General features: G+C 41.4%; 2 protein-coding genes across 4 annotated transcripts in view; both read left to right on the plus strand.

Annotated features, from left to right (window-relative positions):
- Positions 1 to 476: 476 nt before the first annotated feature.
- Positions 477 to 21,049, plus strand: c19h10orf90 (chromosome 19 C10orf90 homolog). 3 transcript variants are annotated; one of them, XM_061708238.1, is made up of 11 exons: positions 477 to 577; positions 685 to 1,447; positions 2,814 to 2,868; positions 5,660 to 5,754; positions 8,817 to 10,128; positions 12,502 to 12,654; positions 12,906 to 13,039; positions 13,749 to 13,920; positions 14,788 to 14,851; positions 15,257 to 15,344; positions 20,544 to 21,049. In XM_061708238.1, exons 2-11 carry the CDS (start codon positions 869 to 871, stop codon positions 20,580 to 20,582), a joined length of 2,691 nt encoding a protein of 896 aa, XP_061564222.1. In that variant the 5' UTR covers positions 477 to 577; positions 685 to 868; the 3' UTR covers positions 20,583 to 21,049. The 3 variants fall into 3 exon arrangements, 2 of the variants coding, with proteins under 2 accessions (XP_061564222.1, XP_061564223.1); XR_009770501.1 differs by lacking the exon at positions 20,544 to 21,049 and having other exon boundaries at positions 13,724 to 13,920; positions 15,257 to 15,329; XM_061708239.1 differs by lacking the exons at positions 15,257 to 15,344; positions 20,544 to 21,049 and having other exon boundaries at positions 13,724 to 13,920; positions 14,788 to 15,016.
- Positions 12,022 to 22,814, plus strand: part of dhx32a (DEAH (Asp-Glu-Ala-His) box polypeptide 32a) — a 141,239-nt gene continuing 130,446 nt past the window's right edge. The window contains exon 1 of the mRNA XM_061708241.1: positions 12,022 to 12,026. The gene's annotated coding sequence lies outside the window, so the exon portion shown is untranslated. The remainder of the gene's footprint in view (positions 12,027 to 22,814) is intronic.

The following is a 22,814-nucleotide window of genomic DNA, read 5'->3' on the forward strand; positions in this document are numbered from 1 at the left end:
AGTCTTGCTGGAGTCACACGGCTCGCTTGAGGATAGCAACGCTCATCATCTGCCACCGACCACGAGATCACAGGGAGGAGAAGAAACATGGGGGAATTCAACAGAGAGGATTTCTAGCGCATTAAGTGAGTCATGGAATAACTTGGATAATCTGCTCATTAGTGATGCTCATTCATTTATGAGGACGTCTGAATGTCGGGAAGTTTGATCCACTCTTTTAAGCGTGGCCCTGGTGTGTCAGACGTGGAAAAACTCTAAATAAGAGGGTTTGGTGATTGAATGCTGGATTTTGACTATACGGCCTTTGTTTGAATGAAGATCTTGCTACGTCAACAAATGTTTTTCCTTTTTTTTCCCTTTTTCAGCCAGCCCATCCCTCTCTTGCTTTTCCCCTTCTTCTCTCTATTGGATGTTCAGCTGTTGTTCTCAGTGACTCTTTTGTTTTCCAAAGCGTCCCTCACATTGCTACATGCCTGGCTGGAGACGGTACCCACTAGCACCTACTTTACATCAAGACAGAGAGTGTTTACTTACTGCACTGCAGACTGAGGAGAACAGGAGAGTCTGTCAGTATCTGGTAAGAAACACAATGCCGTGATATCACAAAACTATTCTGTGTTGTGACCTATGATCATTTTGTTCTAATTTTACACGCTGAACTGTCTTAATACCGTCTCATAACAGATCTGCATCAAAGATGACCATCAATATTCTTCTATCAACACATTTCTTGCCATGGATTGCTGGAGTACTTCAGAGTGAGATGTCCAATTTAAGAAGGGGATTCTGATCAATATCTCCATTGTTAAAGGTCTTTATTGTGGCCTGAAATTTGAAACTTGTGAGCGGTTATCTGAGCCTCGGAGGGATGACTCTGCGCAGGCCAGCTGGCCACCTAAGGAGATCTGCAGACAGGAGGAGATCAGGGGATGAATTGTACTGGGAGAGCTTGATAGCAGAGGACCAGCTTTCGTCTGGTTTCTCTCACCCCCAGCGTGCACCCCGTCCCCAGAGCGCCGTTGAGGGAAGCCAGTTGGACAAGTGGCTGGAGCACCTGAGGGCAATACAGAGCAGGCCTGGGACCCAGGTTCATAATCCATCTGACCGGACAACATTTGTGCCTGCTTTTGACAAAGCTCGAGCCGGGTCTGCCGAGAGGCGATCTGGCACGCCCTCCTTCAGCAGGGACTCCTCTTCGTGTGGGAGTTCAAGCTTATGTGAGAGCTCGCTGGGCAGCCAAGAGTCCCTCCAGACTTGGTTTTTTCCCTCTATTGAGCGCAGACGAAGCTGGGAGAGAGCTCACATCATGCAGGCCCCAAGGAAGGAAAAAGCTCAATTCAGTTATCTTGCTCCAGTCAGAATTGGGTGGCTGCCAATCCGACGAAGAGTGATGAAGGTGGAGGATACCTGCGGCCCTAACCAGTTGTTGGACCACTCTTCTGACCAAGTAAGATGCGAACAGAACAGAGCCTCGAACACATCACATTGTGCTTTACTGTTGGTGTTTCTCTCACCTTCAGTAAGTTAAACCGCTCCTATATCTGTTCTGCAGAGTCCCCGAAGCCCAAAGTTCACACCAAATTAATTATTCCCCTCTACAGAGGATACTGCTCCTGAACTGCCTGAAGCACTTTGTTAGTTGTCCAGGCTTTTCCTCCTTTATCTAATGACATCACCATGGTTCCATTTGCATAATGTCTGCCAAGTGGCTGGCTCAGCACACCTCAAAAAAATAACGAGTAGCTGCAATCTGTCATTTTAGATCCAATCAGCTGACCAATCAGAGCAGACTGGAGAGGTGGGGGAGTTTAAAAAGAGACTGAAGCTCAAATGGAACAGAAGGTGGCAAAAGCATTATGTTTCTCATATGCAGTATGAGTAAAACTCTTTTAAGTTCATATTTAGACCAGAAAAATTCAGATCATAAGCAACAATTACAGCATTCGCTTTTCTAAGTCTCCAACCCAGTTAATCTTTATTGTTTTGGACCTCTTTAATCTTATTATGGAGCATTGAGAACTCCATTGTCAAAGCCTTTTGGAACAACTTATTATCCGTCACAGTTTCACTACACGAAAACAAACCTCTGGATTTGTACGCTGGCAACTTCCCCAGATCGTATGAGTGTGGTTTCTACATGTTAGCGAGGCGGTGAAAGTTCTGCACGCCTGAAGTTGAGTGAAGGGGATGGTGCTTTTGTGCAAAGCAAGGCAGAAACACACACAGTGTGTCACAGAAAGGCATTTGTAGTCAAGTCTCAGTTGCCCAGGGAGAACGCTGAGCGCCAGCATCCTTTGAAAACAGCTTACTCCGCAGGAACTCCACACATTCTCGAAAGGTTTACGACTAATTTGGCGCTGCAAAGGCAGAGATTGATCTTTGTGCCTTGTGAGGATGCAAGTCAACGTACAAAGATAATTCAGTGGGAGCACTGTATTACCCTGTGAACTGATAATATGGCTCAAAATCAATAAGTTGTGTGCCCTACCAGAGATTTCACTTAACTGAGCCAGAAAGAACATCCCAAAAGCCGCTTTGTGACTCCTCCATCAGAAGAAAACATTACATGAAATTATTATTGAGTTTTGTTTTGGGAATTTCTTTTTTTTTTGGCTTGAAAACCAGTAACTTACCTTTATAATATTGCTAAATGAGTTTCATATAACTGATCTAACCCAAGAAAATGAAAATGCTTTCTTTTGAAAGCCGACTTAGATACATCAGATTCCAACACAAATGTCTTTTTTCAGGTCATGTACTATTAACTCAAATCTTGGTAATTTTTCTTTGAAATCTGTTTTTTTTTTTTACAGTTGAAAATGAAGCAGGCCATCACCCCAACATTTCAGAAGAATCAAGCAGCTCCCTGTATGTATATGGTTTATTGTATTATTGCATAATTTCTTTGTTGGTCTGAAAGATGATTTTTCCATCTGTGATTTAAGTAAAATCTGCAGATACCGTAAATATAAAAAGACAGCAGAACTGTATTTTCAATTATGAACAGGAAAGGCCTCCCCACAAGGCTCAGTTACAGTTGATGTTTAAAACTTGAGTGTGCTATAACATGTTCGCCACAGAGAGTCAGGTTAGACGGAGGTAGCAGGAGAACTTATTTCAAGGCTGACTTGGCACACACTTTACCTCTACTAGCTCTCTCTAATCAGCTGCTTGCAGCAGTGTTGTCCATGACACCTCCAAGCGCTCCACACCGACTGACCGCACACTGATCAGTTTGAACGACATTCTCAGGAACAAAGTCGATGCCAGGTCGAACTATCCCCGGCTGCTGTGCGATGTTAATCTGGAAGCATTGCATTGTGGAGAACATAGGCGCTATTTAGCCGGGAAAAAAAATGTAATTCAAAATAAATAAATAAAACGACAGGTAGAGTAGCGACAAGAGGCAGAGAGATAAGAGAAGATCCAGACTGATTGGAGGCGCCTGTTAATCTTTGAAGAGGCAGCCCCGTACTCTGTGGGTTTGATCTCAAGCTTGATCTCTCAAACTTGCTCTTGTTTATATATAGATTACCCCGGCAAGGCTCAGGGTGCTTACAGAAATCAAAGCAATCTATCTATCTATCTAGATCAGGGGTCGGCAACCCGCGGCTCTCGAGCCGTATGTGGCTCTCTAGCGCTGCCCTAGTGGCTCCCTGGAGCTTTTTCAAAAATGTTTTACCTTTTTTTCCTTTTTTCCTTTTTTTCTTCTTTTTTCTTTTTTCCTTTTTCTCACTTTTCTCTTTTTTTTCCTTTTTTCTCTTCTTTTTTTCTTCTTTTTTTTCCTTTTTTATTTTTTTCCTTTTTATCTTTTTTTTCTTCCTTTTTCCTTTCCTTTTTAATCTTGACATTTTGACTTTTTTCTCGAAATTTTGACTTTTTTCTCAACATTTCAACTTTTTTCTCAAGATTGTACTTCAACATTAATCTTGACATTTCGACTTTTTTCTCAAAATTTTGACTTTTTTCTCGCAATTTGACTTTTTTCTCAACATTTCGACTTTTTTCACGAAATTTTTACTATTTCCTCGACATTTCAACTTTTTCTCAAGATTGTACTTCAACATTAATCTTGACATTTCGACTTTTTTCTCGACATTTTGACTTTTTTCTCGACATTTCAAGTGCATAATGAAAATAAAATCTGCCCCCAGTTATAACTAATATAGAAACATGCAGCATGTGAGACTTTTCATTTTTTGCGGCTCCAGACATATTTGTTTTTTGTGTTTTTGGTCCAATATGGCTCTTTCAACATTTTGGGTTGCCGACCCCTGATCTAGATAGATCCAGACCGATCTGTCAGGACAGAAAAATGCAAACATATTTGAATTTAGCCTATTTTATTATTTATTCAGTTGAAGTTCTTATGTACATTTGATGGCTTCTATTCAAGCCTCGTAATCTGACAGGCGGTGTTTCCAATAACTCTCCTTGATCACGCACAATAATTCCCCTAATCTCTTTCTTGTCATTCAAATTAGGGCATGCATATTCATATTTTGACATCAAATGTGTCACAGGTGATCAAATTGTTCACGGCTGACTGAGATCACAGCAGTGATTTAAAGAAAGCTGATCATTAAGAGACAAAAGTCTCTACATCTGTTTTGATGCCAGCTTGTTTTGCTCGGCTGGCAGGACATCTAAATCCACTGCCCCACGTCTGAAACCAAGGGAAATTCAAACTGCAGCTACGTCGGTAAGGAGCTGACTCAGTTGAACTACAGCTTGGCTATTTTTTTTCTTTCTTTTTTCTCATTTTTCTTTTCCTTGTTTCTGCTATCAGCCGGTGCAGAGGTAGTTTTAATCCATGTCGAAGTCTCATTGGAGTCCCGTAGCCCTCTGCCTCTATAAAAGTCACATTTAACAAACATGAAATGGCTTGGTGTTAATGAGAAAATGATAATAATTGGGTTTTGTGGCTCGGTTTCTTTCATGTTTGCACAGAGTCACTTTTAAAACTCATTGGGAACGTGGCGACTCCAGAGGTTATTTGGCGCATGGTCTCAAGTCTTTATTCTCCTCTGTGATTGTAATGTCAGGTGTTTATTCAGGAAAATAGCGTTCAGCCAGTGAAAATAATGAGAGGCTTTTTTGTGGAGAAAGGGAAGAATACATTAGTGAGAGGCCCTTGAGATGGGTTATTTACTCAAGGCAGCATATGTATGGAGGTGTCAGAAGAGCCAGAATCATTTATGACAGCTCTTAAAACATTTTTTCTTTTGGTTTCACACCTTTAATGGTGCTTTTTCAAAGTGCTGTAATTGTCACCTTGTCTCTCAATTTTCTTCCTCGAAACAGCAAACACCACAAATTATCTGCACAGCATTCAAGGGTTATCCCAAAGTGAAAGCCCGTCGCCATGGTAACAGGTGCAGGTGGAAATGCAGCCAGGCAAGCAGACAGGGTGGCAACAGAGCATCAGTCAGGGCTGAGAGGAAGAGCATTGCACTTGCTGTGTGCCTCCGCAGGAAGCTCCAAAAGTGTCACCGAGGTGGTGCTAAACTCACCTTACTGTGCCAGTGTCAATTATTGACAGTGTCAACATTTCCACACAGTCAGAGCTTTGCTGGAGGTGAATGTTTGTACATGCTAGAGAGAGAGAAAGAGAGGACATGCGTAGTTAGGAGTGCATTTGTTTTGCCTTCAAACATAGATGGTGGTGAGGGGGAGGAAAGTCATTCCAGTCGGAGGGCTTTGAGCGTGAAGACGTGGCAGACACCTGATCAAGGCTCTCCTGCTCTCAAAGAGGTAACTTATAACTGCTTCTTCACATTGAAAAACTGCATAATCCAAGTGGCAACTTTCACAAAGGAGCTAGTCACGACGGCTTTCAGCGGATGTTTGAAAGCAAATAATGTGTTTATCTGGAAGATGCGGTGTAGTAATGTGTTCTTATTCATGTTTAGGCCGCTGTTAGGTTTCATGTTTCATTTTTGGCTTGGCAGAATGCTCAGTACTAGAAAAAAATAAAAACCCCATTTAGTACATCCACTCTGGCTTTAAGTTTCCTTCAAACAATGGGAGAAAGAAAGAAAATTGTTGTTATTTCCATTTAATCTATTTAGCTTCTCATTACTTGTCTGGACTTCTCATGTTTAAGATCCTTAAGTTTTTCCTGGCAAGAGGGGGAACCAGTCAACAGTACAGTTACTGGTTCAGGCAGTGTGTGTTTTCGGTGACTGATTAAACACCGGAGAAAAGTCCAGACACCAGAACGCGTCAGTCCGGAAAAGCTTGTTAACATTCATTAAAAAAATGAGGTCACGTAAATAAACATTCTAAATTTAAGCTTCTGAAAACACAAACAAAACCCAGGGAAACGGCCAAAAGAGAAATAAAGGATTCACTGGGGCTGATATGTGAGTGCCGTCCGACCAGAGATGTCCTTCAGGGACCTCCTCAGAGACGCCCCAAAGAAACGTTTGGTCCAAAAGCACCTCACAGAAACTGCTGCTTTGATATGATCACATCACATCATCACATGGGAGGACTTCCTGCTGATTTTCATTGGCCGAAACAAACAGTTCAACAACCTTAAAATCCATTATGATTTACGTAAGACTTGGTATGAAGCTTATTATCTAATTTTCAGAAGCTGTAACATTTGAGTTTTGAAGTTGACTTAAAAAGATTTGTATTGTTTAAAAACTGCACTCAGTACATTTGAAGTGAAGGTTAGCACCATTCTCTCACAGGTAGGAGGCTCCTGGTTCGAATCCCAGCTAGGGCCTCACTGTACGGTGTTTGCATGTTCTCCCTATGCTTGCGTGAGTTTTCTCCGACAGTTCAAAAACATGCATGTTAGGTTGATTGGTTACTCTAAACCAGGGGTCGGCAACCCGCGGCTCTAGAGCCGCCCTAGTGGCTCCTGGAGCTTTTTTTTTTTTAAAATTCACTTTTTTTTACCTTTTTTTTCTTTTTTCATTTTCCTTTCCTTTTTAATCTAGACATTTTGACTTTTTTCTCGAAATTTTTACTTTTTTCTCGACATTTCGACTTTTTTCTCGAGATTGTACTTCAACATTAATTTCGTCATTTCAACTTTTTTTTTTCGAAATTTTGACTTTTTTCTCTACATTTCGACTTTTTTCTCGAAGTGCATAATGAAAAAAAAATCTCCCCCCAGTTATAACCAATATAGATACATGCAGCATGTGTTGCCTTCATTCTAAGGCTGATACAATACTTTTCATTTTTTTGCGGCTCCAGACATATTTGTTTTTTGTGTTTTTGGTCCAATATGGCTCTTTAAACATTTTGGGTTGCCGACCGCTGCTCTAAACGGACCTTTGGAGTGAGGATGTTTCTGCAGTGAGATGGTGACCCATCTAGGGTGTACCCCACCTTTCTTAAACTGGGATAGGCTAATAGAAAATCAGGTGATAAACTGAGAAGTGAGCCTGAAATTTTGAAGGATTATAATAATAATATTAATAATAACTTATATAGCGCCTTTCAAGGTACCCAAGGTCGCTTTACAAAGGGGGGCAAACAAACAAAACAAAACAAAACCAGGGAGGGGACCTTAGCCTATTCAGGGAAGGCCAAGGAGAAGAGGTGTGTTTTGAGGTGTGCTTTGAAACTGGAGTGGGGGAGTGATTTCAAGGGGGAGAGAGTCCCAGAGGGTGGATGACCTTGATTGGCATCGTGGTGTTGTGTTTCCAACCTGGTGCTGAGCAGACTGACTGGTAGCACAGGTGAACAGTAACTCTCTATGAACTGGTGGAAGTTTCCTCCTCCTTCTTGCCATGTTGATCTTGCCCCCCCACCCTCAACATCTCTTCTGAACCCATCTGGATTTAGGGTCTTATGCTGGGAATCACTTTGACTTATCAAAGCTCAATAATCTCCTCCCTTATGTAGACTACTTTCTCGTTGTCATGGTTATTTATCATAACAGATGTTAAAAAGTCCCAGAAGTATTCCTCTAAGTAGTCCAACAACCAGACCAGCTTTAAAAAAAAGGGTTTAAAAAACCAGTGTTATAACACTGTTATAAAAGACGGTATCACCAGAACTCCAACAGTCTGCCAGAGCAGTGGCGCAGACGGATTCTGCTTTCGGCCTTGTTTCACCTCTCCAACAAGGTTCGTCAAAAAATCAAATAAACAGGTTTTGTGTAATCCTACTGGCAAACAAACAACACCGATGAAATAATAATTTCCTTAGACTGTCACAATATACGCCAAAGGCTGTGCTATAACTGAAACCATCAAAACTCTTAAATTATATTTACGAGGGCTAGAGGAGGTGTGTTATATCATAAACCCTGCAGGCATTTCAGACAGAGACATACAGTTTCAGTGTTTATCTGTGCTCCATTAACATCATCAATCCTCTTACTCAAGGACCAGAATCTCTCAGTTTCTGTTGAGGATAGTGTCTCATTGTTATTCTGTGAGGGATAAGTCACGCTGTGTGCTGGCTTTGCCTGCTGCTGCTGCCTCCATCGCTCCTGGGCCAGTCACCATGTCTAGCATGGGGAGAGTCATCTGACTAAAGAACAAACAGCCAAGCCCTGCAGAAAGACAAGACGGCTGACCTGCGGTTGCAATGTAGAATTAGAGGCACGTCATACTGCCAACACTTCATGCCATATGAAATTAGGATGTGATCCAATATTTGTAATTGCCGATTTAAACCAGCTGTTCAAATTGCCAAAATGAATGCACAGCATCTGTTTTACCGTGTTGATTGATGACAAAACATTTACCATGAGGCATTAGCAATAAAAGGGGAAATGTGTTGGGATTTCAGTGCATAATTAAGAGTCTTTATCCCACTGAATCTCTTTTACCCACATGTTGTAGGTGCCAGGAAAACCGGGCTTTACTGCTAATGAAGAGGACAGACCTTTCAGCTGGCAGGTTCTGAGAAGGGGCTGGAACGGGGAGTTGGCTCTCCCTGGACGGGATAAGTTCAATGATCATCCCGCTGGGACCAACTCAAACCCCAACAGGGAATCTCCTTTGATTAATTCGAGCGGCAGAGAGCCCAGCAAGCATTTGCCTCTGCACCGCACCACTTCTGCTGACCCCTGCCGTCGTCACGCTCGGCTACCGGGGACGAACAGGGAGGATGCACTCAAGCCGCACGCTCCTTTGCAAAGAACAAACAGTCTTCAGCCTGTGAAGGCAACATACCCTGCATGTGGGAAAAACAGCGGTACACACTCGTCACACGTAGAGACGCATTCGGCGGAGACAACGCTGATCCCTCAGAACAAAGCCGGTATCTCCTCTATCACCATCTCCTCCAGAAAGGTGACCAGGTCAGCCAGTCTACCTGCATCCCACACCTGCGGCCTGCATTCCAACTCCAGCAAGTCTCCCTTAAATCATCAGCCCATGGACCCAAACTCCAGACAGCTAACGGTGCAAAGGAAGGCCACTATAGTCAAGGTGACAGAAAAGAGGGTGATATCCAGCACTAGTTCGAGCACAAGAAGGGAGAGGACGCCGCCGGTTAGCTACGGTTTGGACACAGTCGTCCGCAGACGAAAAGCCACCATCATCAAAGTGACAGACCATAAGGAAAGCTACAGCCCAGTCAAGCTAGGCTCCAGGTATCCAGAGCACCGACACAGCTTCACAGAGGGAGCGTGGAAGGTCAACAGCACCTGGAGTCCAGGAAACCGCTCAGTAAACAATGCATCCCCTTCACATCATCTTTTGAATTCCACCGTACCAAATGCATTTTCTTTAAATGCAGAAAAACGCGGTCCTCTGCACAGATCCACACTGAACCTTTTTCTGAACAATCAACCCGTCAAAGCGGCGCCCGGCTCTTCTGAGGTTTCTCCGGCTGCGGTCGGACAGAGGCCGGCCAGGCCGCGCAGACCCCTGAGCTGCTACGGTGATCTGACCGGTCACTCTGAGCCGTGCAGGGAGAACGATGCACAAACAGCTGCCGGGAAGCGGGCCTCCGGGCCTCCATGGGAGACCTATATCAACCCTGCGAACTCCGACAGCAGTCTCATCAGCTCCCGAAAATCGGTGAAAGAAGCAGGTCAGCGAGGGGGAGAGAGCCTGAAACCAAACAGGGATGAAAAAGAGATATTGTCAGCATCAGTAAATGGACTGCGGAGAGCTTCCCCCAGTGTAACGCTCATCAAGGCCCCAGGTAGGTCTCTCTCCGTCCCAATTCTGACAGTCCTCTTGCTATGATCTGCTTGTGAAGGATTGCATTGTCCAGATTTACACTCCCTTTGTGCCATTTGTGGGCTGTAACTTGAAGTTATTACACATTATCCCAGCTTGGACACCGTCCTTCAGTCATGGTGTCTCATTGACAGGGATTCATAGGCTGTCATTAGATACTCACGCCAGATAAGTGTGCCAATATCCAATAACATTATGTGCAAAGGCCCTATTCGTCACCCGCATGCATTTTTATTTTCTCGCACGTCTCTTTGCATATATTATTTATTTTAGCTTCCCTCTTTAACAGTATCACAAGGAAAAAAGAGAAAACACAACGTGTTTAACCTGATACATAATAGTGGGTTTGGGAGTCAGAACGTGCAATGGATAATTAGGGCCCGAGCACTGACAGTGCGAAGGCCCTATTGTATCTGTAGGAATTTTTTTTTTTTTTTTTTTTATCCTCGTTTTTCTTCTGCCGAAATGAGGGCCTTTTTGCCCCCCTAAACGTGCCCCAAAAGTCACCAAATTTTGCACGCAAGCCAGGCCTGGTGAAAAATTTGATATTTCATGGTTTGCATTAATCGCCCGAACCGTAACGTGCACCCAGGTGTGTTATACTGTACATCAAAATGTGCGTCTCGATCCTGCGACGACGCACATTACTTTTCTCAGTCAAAAGCGTTACCGTGGCAACGATAGACGCCAAAAAGTGCGCCCCCCCCCCCCCCCCCCCCTTCATCTGACTGGTCCATATTTGATAGTTCCTACTTTCTGCCATAACTTTTGAATGGTTTGACATAGAGAGTCGTGGGTGGTGTCATCGGACTCGGTTTTGAGTCTTTGAACAAAATTGGTGCAAATTAGCCCCGCCCCTTCTTCTGATTGGTCGATATTTGATAGTCCCTATTTTCTGCCATAACTTTTCAATGGTTTGATATAGAGAGTCGTGGCTGGTGTCATCCACTAAATGTCCAGGCCTGAAGAATCTACATGCAAGTCATACAAGCGCTTCCACTGCAGCCTGAACGTGCACAAGGGTGCGAGGGCCCGTTCATCGCTGCTTGCAGCTTTAATTGAGTTTGTGCTTCTTTGAAGTACAATCTCTCTTTGCACAGTCACATTCAGGGGACACACTGGCTATCAGGAGGCTGGAATCCAATCTTATACTTTGATATCTATTTAATTTCGGGTTGAGACTAATAGTTAATGATTTTGATGTGATGTAGATTTGCCCTGGCACGTTTGCAGCTCACGTCTCAAGATTCAGTTTAGAGGTTATTACATAGAAAAGTCAGGTCTGAATGATCTCAAAAGTCACATTTTGAGGAAAACAAACTGCAGAGATGTCATGTGATAAGGAATTGGATACTTCTGTATCACATGCCAGACAGCAGCAGCAAGGTGAACAGGTCATAAACTGGGCAGGTATTGTTTGTACTTCTGTTTGATCTGTTTTCATTTGCAGAAACAGGGAAAGGGTGTCACGTAGAGCAACATGAGGACAGGTGAAGGCTTTGGAGCTACTGTACCAGGATCGCCCAGGTTTTTTCTTCGCTGGTCGCTTCGCTCTTGTGGTGCATCTGAAGCAATGCAAACATTGCTGAATGAAGTCATAATTATATGTTGCTTTTTTTTCTTACATTTTCTTCTTTTTCTTAAAATTTAAGGGAAAAAAAAGTATTAGTTGCTCTTCTGCAGTAACATTTTTTATCATTTATCCCATTAACATCACAAGGGACACAGAAAATCAAATTTATTAATTAGTGATGTTTGGAGGTGCAGAGCAGGATGTGCAACTCTGCAGTTTCAAGTCTGCACCAATGAGCAGATGTCCGCTCGAGTGAAAATGAAACTGCACCCATTCTCGGTTCTGAGGTCTACATATCTGCACAAATAAATAAAGAACAATGAAGTATGGTTAAACGCTTCTATTTTTGTCCTGTTTATCTAAAGCACATCGCTTGCAGAGGTCTTGTGCAACTTTGCAAAGCTGAGCCACAGCGCCGGTTCATCTGACGTAGCACTGTAATTGCTTCTAATGATTCAATTGATGGTAATTATTTGAATGAACTAGTACAGGTTTCTTCACTTGTTATGTCTTCTCTCTGTGTGATATTATTCATTATTATTTTATTGCATTTATTGAGAGTGTCGTCGATTAATTATAAGGCTGTTGAGGCCGCGTCATTTAAATTCCACATGTCATACAGTCAACCACAAAATGAGGCAGGGTATTAAAATGTGTTAAGATCCGCCTGTCGTGCAGAGCAGCCCAAATGAAGGCTCAACAAGGGCAGGTGTTCCTGTGTTGCTCACTCTCCAGCTACATCAAAGTCCTCCTGCGTTTCAGATCCCCTTTCCCATCAGTCTCAAGAGGAAGTGCTTGCCCTCAACGCAGCTGCGATCATCGCAAATATCAAACTCCAGAGACGACTTAGTAAGAAGGAAATATCAAGTGGGGATTCTGAGAAGGACTGCACTGCATCACCCGGGGGAAATATTGGTACAAATGCATACTCCTTGTCCTAAAATATGAGGGGAAGATATGTGCAGTATGATAAATGTTTCACCTAGCAAAAACATACACCTTGAATACATTTTTTTTTTGTCTTTTAATCACAGATACAGTGAATTTTCCTTAGATCTTATATATACTATGAGATATACGTTCTGCATGTCAGGTCCTGGGTTCTGCGGAACTAATGTTAAGGTCAGCAAGATTTAAATAATGCTTCATTTTCTCTTTCTTGGTAGTGATGGATGAGTGGAAATGTGGAAAGACAGATTCTGATCAAAGCGAAGTCCGAGAAGGCAAGGAGCCGCCTCGTGCCGCATTCGTTCCACTAAAGCTAGACAATGAAAGGTCACCTGAAACAGTTTCTCTTCAGGTGAGTTAATAAAACAGCATAACACCAGCTTTCACTCTCCATGAGAACGTCATATATATACAGTAGACACATATGAGTCAACACTGGGTTGACCCGTTTAAGGGAGTCTGTCTCTGCATGTAAACCTCTTAAAGAATGTATTTCAATGTATATTTTTGTTCTTTAACGGACCAGCCCCAACTTAGGATAAGAAAGTAATGACATTTTGATAAGTCCCCTTCATCAAGAAGTAGGTAGGAATATTATTTAACTATTTAATTATTATTTCAGTCATTGATAGAACAGATAGGGTAGGACTATCTGGTATTCTCAATTAGTGCATTGAGTAGAATTTTTGGTTAGTATATTTGGCATGATTATAGCACTATGAAATATGTTTTGGTATGTATGGACTTTGACTTTTTTTTTTTTTTTTTTTTTTAATTTTTGCAAATTGAGTTGTGGGGGTTTGTGTTCTATGTATCTAAGGTATACCCCTCTTTTTGTGTCTGAAAATATAAAAATACAATAAAAAAAAAAAAAAAAAAAAAAAAGAATGTATTTCATGATAAAAGTTGTAAGAAAAAGTTGAGTCACCATAATGTGAAAAGAGAAACACAATTTCAACACCTTTAAGAGATGTCTTGCGTTTCCTTCATGGGGTGTGTGAAGTAATTATAAGTCCTCAATGTTTTGTGAAAAAAGACCTACATGTCTCCGGCTCTGGCAGCAAGCGCTGCAGAGGTCCCGGCCAGACTTCATCAGTCGCTCCCAGGGAAGAGTGGAGGAGCTGGAGCGAAAGGCACAAGAGCGGAGGCAGCGGTCGAGCAGTCGGGACGGACAGGGGGCCGCCGCACTCAGGCAGAGGGCCGGCCACAGCACCCAGGCCCCCTCTCTGAATGGTAATGTGCCTCACCTCTCTCCGCCACTGTGCTTCTCATTGTTCCTGCGCAGCTGCGGTGGCCACTCGCCACATGATTAATCACACACATGCAGATTCAGAGTGAAGAGCAATGGGGTTGGTTGTCAGCCAGTGTTCATGAAGATGTTCTTTAATCTAAGCTGCAGTGAGGTGGCAATGTACTTCTTGCTTTTATTTATTTTTGTCTTTAAAGTGTTTTGAATCCAACTAAATTCCTCAATGAAAGACAAAAGTCTGTTTTTTTAAAGTTTAATCTTCTTCAAATACTCAAGGGCTTTACAGAAACTCATAGAAAAACTTGAAAGAGTTCAAAACATATTGGAGGAAAATTATTTGTAGTCCATATTCAGTGTAACTTAGAGCACCAGCCGGCATAAGCTGTGGATAAATACGATAAAAGACACATGAAGTGAGGTGTGAGACAAGTGGCTGCATTGTACACATATTTTACACTTTGAGTGCAAGTTCTTTTCAGCTGAAAGATGAAAGAAAAAAAGACTATCAGCACTGGATTTGTGTGACCTCCAAATGTCAAAATGCTCTTGATGTGCCAAGCTTCATAATAAATAAATAAATAAATAAAGTAAAAAAAATACAAAATTAGGGATAGGTTACATTGATTTTATAGTTTTGGGGGCCCTCTACTGGTGACAGCCAGAACTACACCAGAAGAAAACTTAAAAGTTATTTTATTGTGTTCAGTATAAATGTATACAAGCCATAGCTTCATAAAATGCCTTAAGATATTACTGGAGATGGTAGACTTTATGCCCTGATGAATGTCTTTACTCGGTCAACATTATGTGTGCGTTTGTGTGATGGTATGTGCACATGCTTATGTTTGCAGGTAACTGTTTTAAGCCCAGAGGCAGAACCCTTCTGCAGAGAGAATCACAGCCCATTTACCAAAAGTGAGTTTGACACCAGTCTCTACCTCGACGTATGGACTTCTTCTTTGCCTGCAGACCCATCCTTATCTCTTGCATCACTTTTGCATGCAAAGGCTGTGTGTGTGTGTGTCAGGGACATCTCTATGCAAAAAAATAAATGCTGCTCCTGTTTATTTATCAACACCTTTGGTCCAATAAAACTGTTTTGCTCTTTCTGCCTTCCGTGCGTAGTTCTCTGCTTCGTCCACTTACTTATTGACACTCCACACTAATCAGTCTGAGGGGAAAACGCTGAGGCGAAAGACACCGGTCATTTTTATCTGTCACTTGGACAAACTGCGGCTGGCAGCTTTTTTTTTTAACTCCACCTTCTCAAAAAGAAGAAGAAAAGCCAAATACAGAAAATTGAATTATTTTTTTTTACAGCAGACAGTCAGATGTGAAGAAGAAAAAAGATGAGAAGAGGCAGGAGGTCTGTTTGAGCAACAGAGAGCGAGTAGAGCTTTTCAAAAAGGTAACTCCCATGTGTTTTTATTTTTACTTTAAACAAGTACAAACAACTGCATTCATTTTCACTAAGCAGCTGCCAAATATCAGTCATACACAAATGTTTTCATTTCTAATTATTGTGGAGGTTTTACATGCTCCAGTTATGTCAAATATGTCAGGCTCAATGTGGAGGATTTATTTAAAAAAAAAAAAAAAAGCAAAATACACACATTCCTTTAATTAAATAGTCAGAAAAGTGTTTGGGTTCATGCACAAGAATATCAGAACTTTGAATGTTGTTAGGCATTGCTATGCAAATTGTGAATTGTGGGGCAACGAAACTCTCCATCAGTGGGGATGTAAATACGATAACAGTCGAGACAAGTCGTTCTCATATATGTGAATGTATGTGTGCAGAATTGATGCAACGATGGAGAAGAAATACTCGTAAAATGATTGCACAACAGCTTGTGGCAGCGACAAAAACACCTGCGTGAGACAGTGAACACAACATTAATTCTGTAAATGCGCTACAGGCAATTGAGCAAGTAATAGCACACCTATCTTCTGGAGGCTCAATTAAACCTTACAAGAGTGGATCATGTTGCAGTAACGGCCGACATTAAAGGGTTCACGTGCTAATAATGCTGCTTAATCTCCTTTCAGAGTGATGCAGCTATTGAAAATAAAAGCGTCAAGTGCCTAATAAATTCAGTTGCGTTTAACTGAAAAGAACAGCTTTGATGGGGAAGTTAAAGCAGAGTCAGGGATGTTGGCGCTAATGCAAGAACGAGGAGGCTGATGGGGATTTCTGACCGATTTGAGAAGCCTCTGTTGAAATGAATCAGGTGTCCTTGTGGCCCCTCAGCACATTCACATGTTTGTGTTTCAAAAAAGGCAACACGGTATGTTTTGGTCTTTTTTATGTAATAATTCTCATTTCTTTTAAAGGGCAAGATCCCTTTTTTTGGTAATTAGTAAGTAGATTTAAAAACTCCCCATGAGTTAAAGAAAGATGACAACTTTTGGGGAATTTTCAGAGTCCAAAATGGTTTTATGTGCATGTTGAGACATGTACATTAAAATTAGAAATAAATATGTAAAATTAGACACAGCAATCTTGATACATGGAAGGAACTATATCTTAGCAAAGCACAAGTGCCTGCCTGCCTGCCTGTTATGCACTTTGGTATTTAATGTATAAAAATTATAAATATTAATCGACTTTGTGAATCGTGGCAATTAAATTCACTCCAACAGTGTTTAAGGTTCCTGTTTGGTTCACTTTTGATGTGAAATAAATATTGAAATTCCCTTTAAACAAAATGTAGAGAAAATTGAGGCTGTCAGAAAAAGTCCCCTGTGATGGAAATATTAGCCTTGGCCTATCCCCAAAATGGTTTTTACCTGAGCAATGAATCAGCCGGCATCCGAACCTTACTTAAAGGATGTAATATCATCCTGTCAACAGGGAGAGAAATCAGCCTGGAAGTCCGAGAGAGGAGCGAGGACACTCATCTGAAGGGTGAAGGCTATTCTGCCAAGCGCTCCTCTGTGTCTAGAAAACTGCAAGGAGAAAAATACTGTTAAAAACAAACCTGAGTGTGGCGGAGAGTGAATTTTCTCAAATGTAGGAGGAGAAAACAGTGAGACAAAACAACTAGAATATCTGGATTGTCTGCAAAGATGACTGTTGATGAACCGGCTTTTGTATGGACTTCTGAACGCTTTTGACGAAGGAACAGAGAGGCCTTCGACTCCAAAAAACACAGTACTTCAACAGTGAAGTATAGCGGTGGGAGCATAATGCTGTGGTCCTGTGGTTTTGCTGCCTGGGGCTCCTGGAACGCTGCGCTGCGTGGGATCCTGAAAAAAGAGGATTACGTTGGCATTCTTTCTGACAGTCACAGATGGGTTTTTCCAATGAGACTATGACCGAAAAATGTGGATCTAAATTTGTCCAAAACCTTTTGAAGGATATCAAAGTCATGGTCCTGTGGCGGCCTTCTTAGTGCCCATTTGAGAATCTGTGGAGGTAACCCATGGTAATTACTTCCCTGACTCTCTTACTTGCCCCTGCCACGACGTCCACTGTGGTTCTGAGAGACGTTTCCATCGCTGCCGATGGGTGACTCAGGGAAATTAAGTGATACCCAGTTATGGTGACAAAAGGTATATTTTTTTATTTATTTTTTTATTTAACCTTTATTTAACCAGGAAGATCCCATTGAGATTAAAAACCTCTTTTCCAAGGGAGACCTGACCAAGATAGGCAGCAGCAATTAAAACACATAGGTATAAATGAAGGAAAACACCAACAGATAAAATACAATTAAAATTAAATTAAAAAGCAAGCAAATAACACAAAACAGGTACATGTAATGGAGTCGGCCTCAAGTATTTTCAATTTAGATTTAAAATTTCTCAGAGAAATTAACTCTGTTAGCCTCCAGTCATCTTGTAATATGTTCCAGGCTGAAGGAGCAGAATAAACAAAGGCTCTTTTGCCCAGTTCAGTTCTGGCAAAAGGAACAGAGAGCAACAGGTAGTCTTGTGAACGTAGCAAGTAAGAACCAGGACTTCTCTGTACAATCAAGGAGCAGATGTAAGAAGGCAGCAGACCAAGCATTGCCTTATATATAAAAGTATACCAATGACTGAGCCTTCGGGTGGCCAGAGAAGACCATCCAACCCGAGAGTATAACTCACAGTGATGTGTCAATGGTTTACAATTTGTAATGAACCTCAGGGAAGCAGAATATGCAGTATCGATCATATGAAGACATTTAGCAGAAGCATTCATGTACAGAATATCTCCATAATCTAGTACTGGTAAAAAGGTAGCAGCAACAAGTCGCTTCTTTGCATTAAAGGAAAAACACAGCTTATTTTGAAAGTAAAAACCCAATTTTATCCTCAGTTTCTTCACAAGTTTCTCTATATGCTGCTTAAAAGTGAGGGAGTCATCGATCCAGACACCTAGGTATTTATATTCATGTACAACCTCAATTGCATTTCCCTCAAGAGTGGTCACTGAGGGGATAACCTGTGGCCTGATCCTAGAATTGGAGAACAGCATAAGCTTCGTCTTATCTGCATTGAGAATGAGCTGCAGCTGCTGGGATGGGAGATGGCAACCCTTAGCAAAAAGTAGCATACTCGAAGTGTATTTTAATAAGTATGCTTGAGAACAAGTATGCTACGGACCATGTACTTGTAGTGTACTGGAAAGTATACTAACGTAATACTTCTTAAGGCTAAATTGGAACGTCTTTAAGGTTATAAAAGTATACTATAAATATACTATTTAAGGTCATTTTAACTTTACAAAAGAACACTTTCAAGTATACAACAAATACACTTATATATACTACTAGTGTACTAGGTATATTTTAGTTCATTGAAGAGTACTTAAAGCGTTAAAGCAAAACGTGCTCTTGTTGACACAGATGACATCACACCACTGCCAAACCGTGTGAAAGGGGCGAGAACTTGATCCATAAAGTCAAGTCAATTCCTGAAGATAATGCCATTGAGCAAACGTACTATTTACTGTAACCTTTTAAACTCCAGCACTATATGAGCTTGAACATGCAAGTTTATAAGAGTGGTTAATAATACCTCAAAGCAAATGTAGGCAGTGAAAAACTTTTATACTGCTGCATTAAAATGTAAGCGACTTTCTTTCTTTCTTTTTCTTTTATTGTTTATTTTGGTCATCCAAAAAACAATGTTACATCGGTGCAACCATCATCATTATACAGCACACATGGGGAAAACAGCAAAACCAGGGAGGAACTAAAGAGATGGCTCAAAAGATGTGACCAAAAAAGGTGTAGGCTGAAGCATGAGCTTGTGATGCCTACCCTATTATCATACAATCAATACACACACACACACACACGCACGCACGCACGCACGCACGCACGCACTTGTACTTGTACTTGCACTTGACCCTTATTCCGTACTTGGATATACAGTATATACTAAAGTTCAAGTATAAGCTTAAGTATTAAAGTATAGGTGTAAGTTGTAGTGTTAATGTACTAGTCTTTTCTTTATACTTTTCGGTATAAGCCAAGTCACTATACTTCACTATACTATTCTTAAATACATAAAATATAGTATATAAAAAGTAAACTTCAATCACCTCCTCAGTTTGAGTATAAAATTGTACTCGTAGTACACTTGAATAAACTACTTTTGTCTGAAGGGAAGAACTAGACAACATTTACAAAAAATAAACACAGTTTCCTTCACATGTGATAATTTAATGTAAAACAAATTCTTTGCGTTGCTTTGATGTCCATGCTTGGAAACCACACAGTCTGGATAAGTCGCCATAGATAAATGTTTTGTTTAGAACTCAGAGATTATTGTTAGATTTAAATACAGACGCTACACAATAAGTTGTTTTTTTTCCTCTTTTTTTTGTGCTCTGGTTATTTCTACGTTTTGGAGGGCGATATGAAAAATGCAGGACGATAAAGAAACGTATCTATAGGTCAGTTTTGCTCAGAAACTGCCACAACAAATCTTTTTGAAGGCTGGTAAAAAGCTCCAGGTTGAGGTCAAGGCGCTAATTCTGTCCGTCCACCAGAGGTCGCTGTTGCCAAAGTTTTCCCTTTTTTAAACAGGCATTTTCAGGGAAATACAACATTTAAACAGCATACTTCAAAAACCATTTCCGTCATGTCGAGTGGGAGTTATATTTGTTTTCTCTTCACCGCTCCACTACCCAACAACTGTCACCCGTCCAAAAACCTGTGCTCCATTTACCGATTGTAGTGTCTCCGTCTGGCCCCGCACCGCAGCACCCACGCTCCCATGATGAAGAGCAGCCGTGAACGGCCTCATTGTGTGCAGTGCAATGAAGCCTGTGTTCCCCTGGAAACAAAAGGGCCCCTTCAGCGGCAGAGACGGCCACGGTGCAGTGCCACCATTTAGCCGAGCCGCAAACAGAGTGGGGGCCCCCCACACACTGCTGCGGTTGATAAGGCCGGCTGCAGGGGCCGTGCCAGAGGATCCCGCGGCTCTTGAGAGACGAGCTGAGTGTCTGAGCCGTGTGGGTGCTGCTGCACAAGGCCTGCCATGACGCACGGGGAGCACGTGTTTGCACAGTCACTTCAAATACAGAACAGCAATTTCCATCTATAAGCATCATACTGTAAAAAAAAAAAAAAACAACAAGTCAGCAGTCTGAGTATTTCTTTTCTCGTTACAGAAACTGATGGCTCAGATTCTTCAAAAGAGCAACAAGTAGATGACTGACAGCGTATGAAGATGAAGACCTCGAAAAAGCCTCTAGCCTTACGAAAGTTCACGCTACCCTTTTGACAGTGCTGAATATCAAACCATCAACATTACTCATGATATAGCTCTGCTTTTGCTCCACTTTCTTCCTCTCTTGTATTACATTTGACTTATACGTCTCAACATCTGTTTTTCTGGGAGCTACATCCATGCCAATCCCTCAAAAAACCCAGGAGGTCACTTAACATCATTCAGTGCTGTTGTAAAAGGTTTTCCAGAACCTTCAGGACTCTTCTGCCCATCTGGAAAAAAAAAAAAAAAGCATACCTTTCTGCACAATTAAAAACTCTTTTAACCTGTTTCTCTAATCCAACAAAAGACAGAAAAGGTAAGTAAACGGGACTATATTTGTGGTCTTGACCCTTTTCACATATGAGCTTTCAACATTTATCATTAATTTTGTTGATCTGTTGTTAAAATCTGGCAAAAATGTGTTTCTGCTTTAAAGAAAAGAGCCAGGGACAGGCACAATGGATAAAAAACTGTACAATGGAGTGAATGTTTTCAATGGAAACGGATGAAAGAGTCCTTGTGGATCCCAAACAGCCGCCAGTGACAGTTCTTTCTCTCTTTTTTTTTCTTTTAAAGACTGTTATGTATTTGTGTACATGTTGGGAGGAAAATAGACCAGACGGATGAACTAGTCACCTGTCTGGCACGTTTGCAAATGGAGACAGGCAAAATCCGTGTGTAAAATTGCATCTGAACATTCTGTCATCACTTCAATCAAATGTTACTCTGACATCTAAGCCAGTGGTGCATGCAGTGTATAATTTAGTTTTCATTTAATTTCAACCCCCCCCCCCCCCAGAGAACTTCACATAATGAGATGGAGACTAACCTCCCATTGCTCTATGAAGCACCAGCACGCTCACACGTTCATGATCTCATGCGATATCAAGCAGTGCTGTAAGACAATTATAATCACTCGCACTCCCGTCCGAGAATGTCTTCCACCATCATCCTCATTATGCATCCAATAAACGCTGAGAGGAGCCTCAAGTCCCATCTTTCAGTGCCAGCTATTAGCATTTGGAGGGACGAATGTGACCTCTTCTCACTGTTAATGGACAGTGCAGTTGACTGGAGTCCTTGTGCTGTCTTTGTTTCGTAATGGATTCGTCCCCCACCGTCACCAATCCAGATTTGTGCGTTGTCCTGAAACTAAGGATGCTGCTCAACAATATACCTAAGTGGGATATATTAACAGAGAGGTGTAAATATTTATTTTTGGAACACTAGCACTGCAGCGCAGAGGCTAATTTCATAGCTTTCGATTGTTATTTCACTCATTAGTCTTTACGTTGGAGGGTTTTCAGAGTCCGGCTGTTTCATCTATCTTAATTTTCAAAGATGACAAGTAGAAAACAGATGCCTGTGACTATTTTTGTGCACGTGTGGGTGTTTTTGGATTGTGCAGCATTTGTGTGTTCACAATCATTTTATACTAGAAAGTAAGCAGTAATCAACACTTAGAAACATGGCATGGACACGACAATTTACCATGCATGAGTGAAATATTTTCCAGCTTTAGCTGCATGTATTCCCAGACGGTGTCAAAATCTGTGTTCTTTTGCAGCTTTGACATAAATTAATATAATAAATCTTTCTTTTGCAGTTTGTTGCTGAACATTTTCATTTATTTCAGACTTACTTTCAAGCCTAAACCCCCCTGTCCTTGCACTGCTGAATAGTTGTCTTTGAACCTGCGATCACCAAATAAAATAAAATAAAATAGGCTCATTCATTCCTTCATTCTTTCATTTTATCCAGAACAGTCTTTATGTAGACAACCTTTAGATAAACGTGAAAACTCTCTTCACTTTCTACTAGTTTCCACTAATATTTGATCTTTAATGAAGGGCATTTAGGGAGCAGAGCTCTGTGAGTAAAATTGAACATCAGATCGTCTCTAATCTTAAGAGAAGACAGCAATAAGCTTAGCCTGCACTAGGCTTTTTTTTTTTTGTTGCTCTACTACATGAGTGGACCATAATGAGGTTCTACTTGAAATGCTATACAGCATATTTATTTTGCCCTAGTTAGAGAGAAAACGCGATCAGGGACCAGCTTCCATGTGGACTTCTCGCTGTATGTCTGCAGACATGCAGAGTACAAGTGAACAAAGCTATCAATCTGATAGTTAGTCAACACAATGTCTGCTATGAAAAAAAAACCTCAT

Source organism: Cololabis saira, chromosome 19 (assembly GCF_033807715.1).
Source record: "Cololabis saira isolate AMF1-May2022 chromosome 19, fColSai1.1, whole genome shotgun sequence".
Taxonomy (NCBI): Eukaryota; Metazoa; Chordata; class Actinopteri; order Beloniformes; family Belonidae; genus Cololabis; species Cololabis saira.

Bases quoted from the DNA above. Each gene is read 5' to 3' on its own strand.
- c19h10orf90 (XM_061708238.1), top strand. From the start codon at position 869: ATGACTCTGCGCAGGCCAGCTGGCCACCTAAGGAGATCTGCAGACAGG. The intron at 12,655-12,905 runs GTACAAATGCAT...CTTTCTTGGTAG, and splicing joins ATCACCCGGGGGAAATATTG to TGATGGATGAGTGGAAATGT. The intron at 13,921-14,787 runs GTAATGTGCCTC...TTATGTTTGCAG, and splicing joins CCAGGCCCCCTCTCTGAATG to GTAACTGTTTTAAGCCCAGA.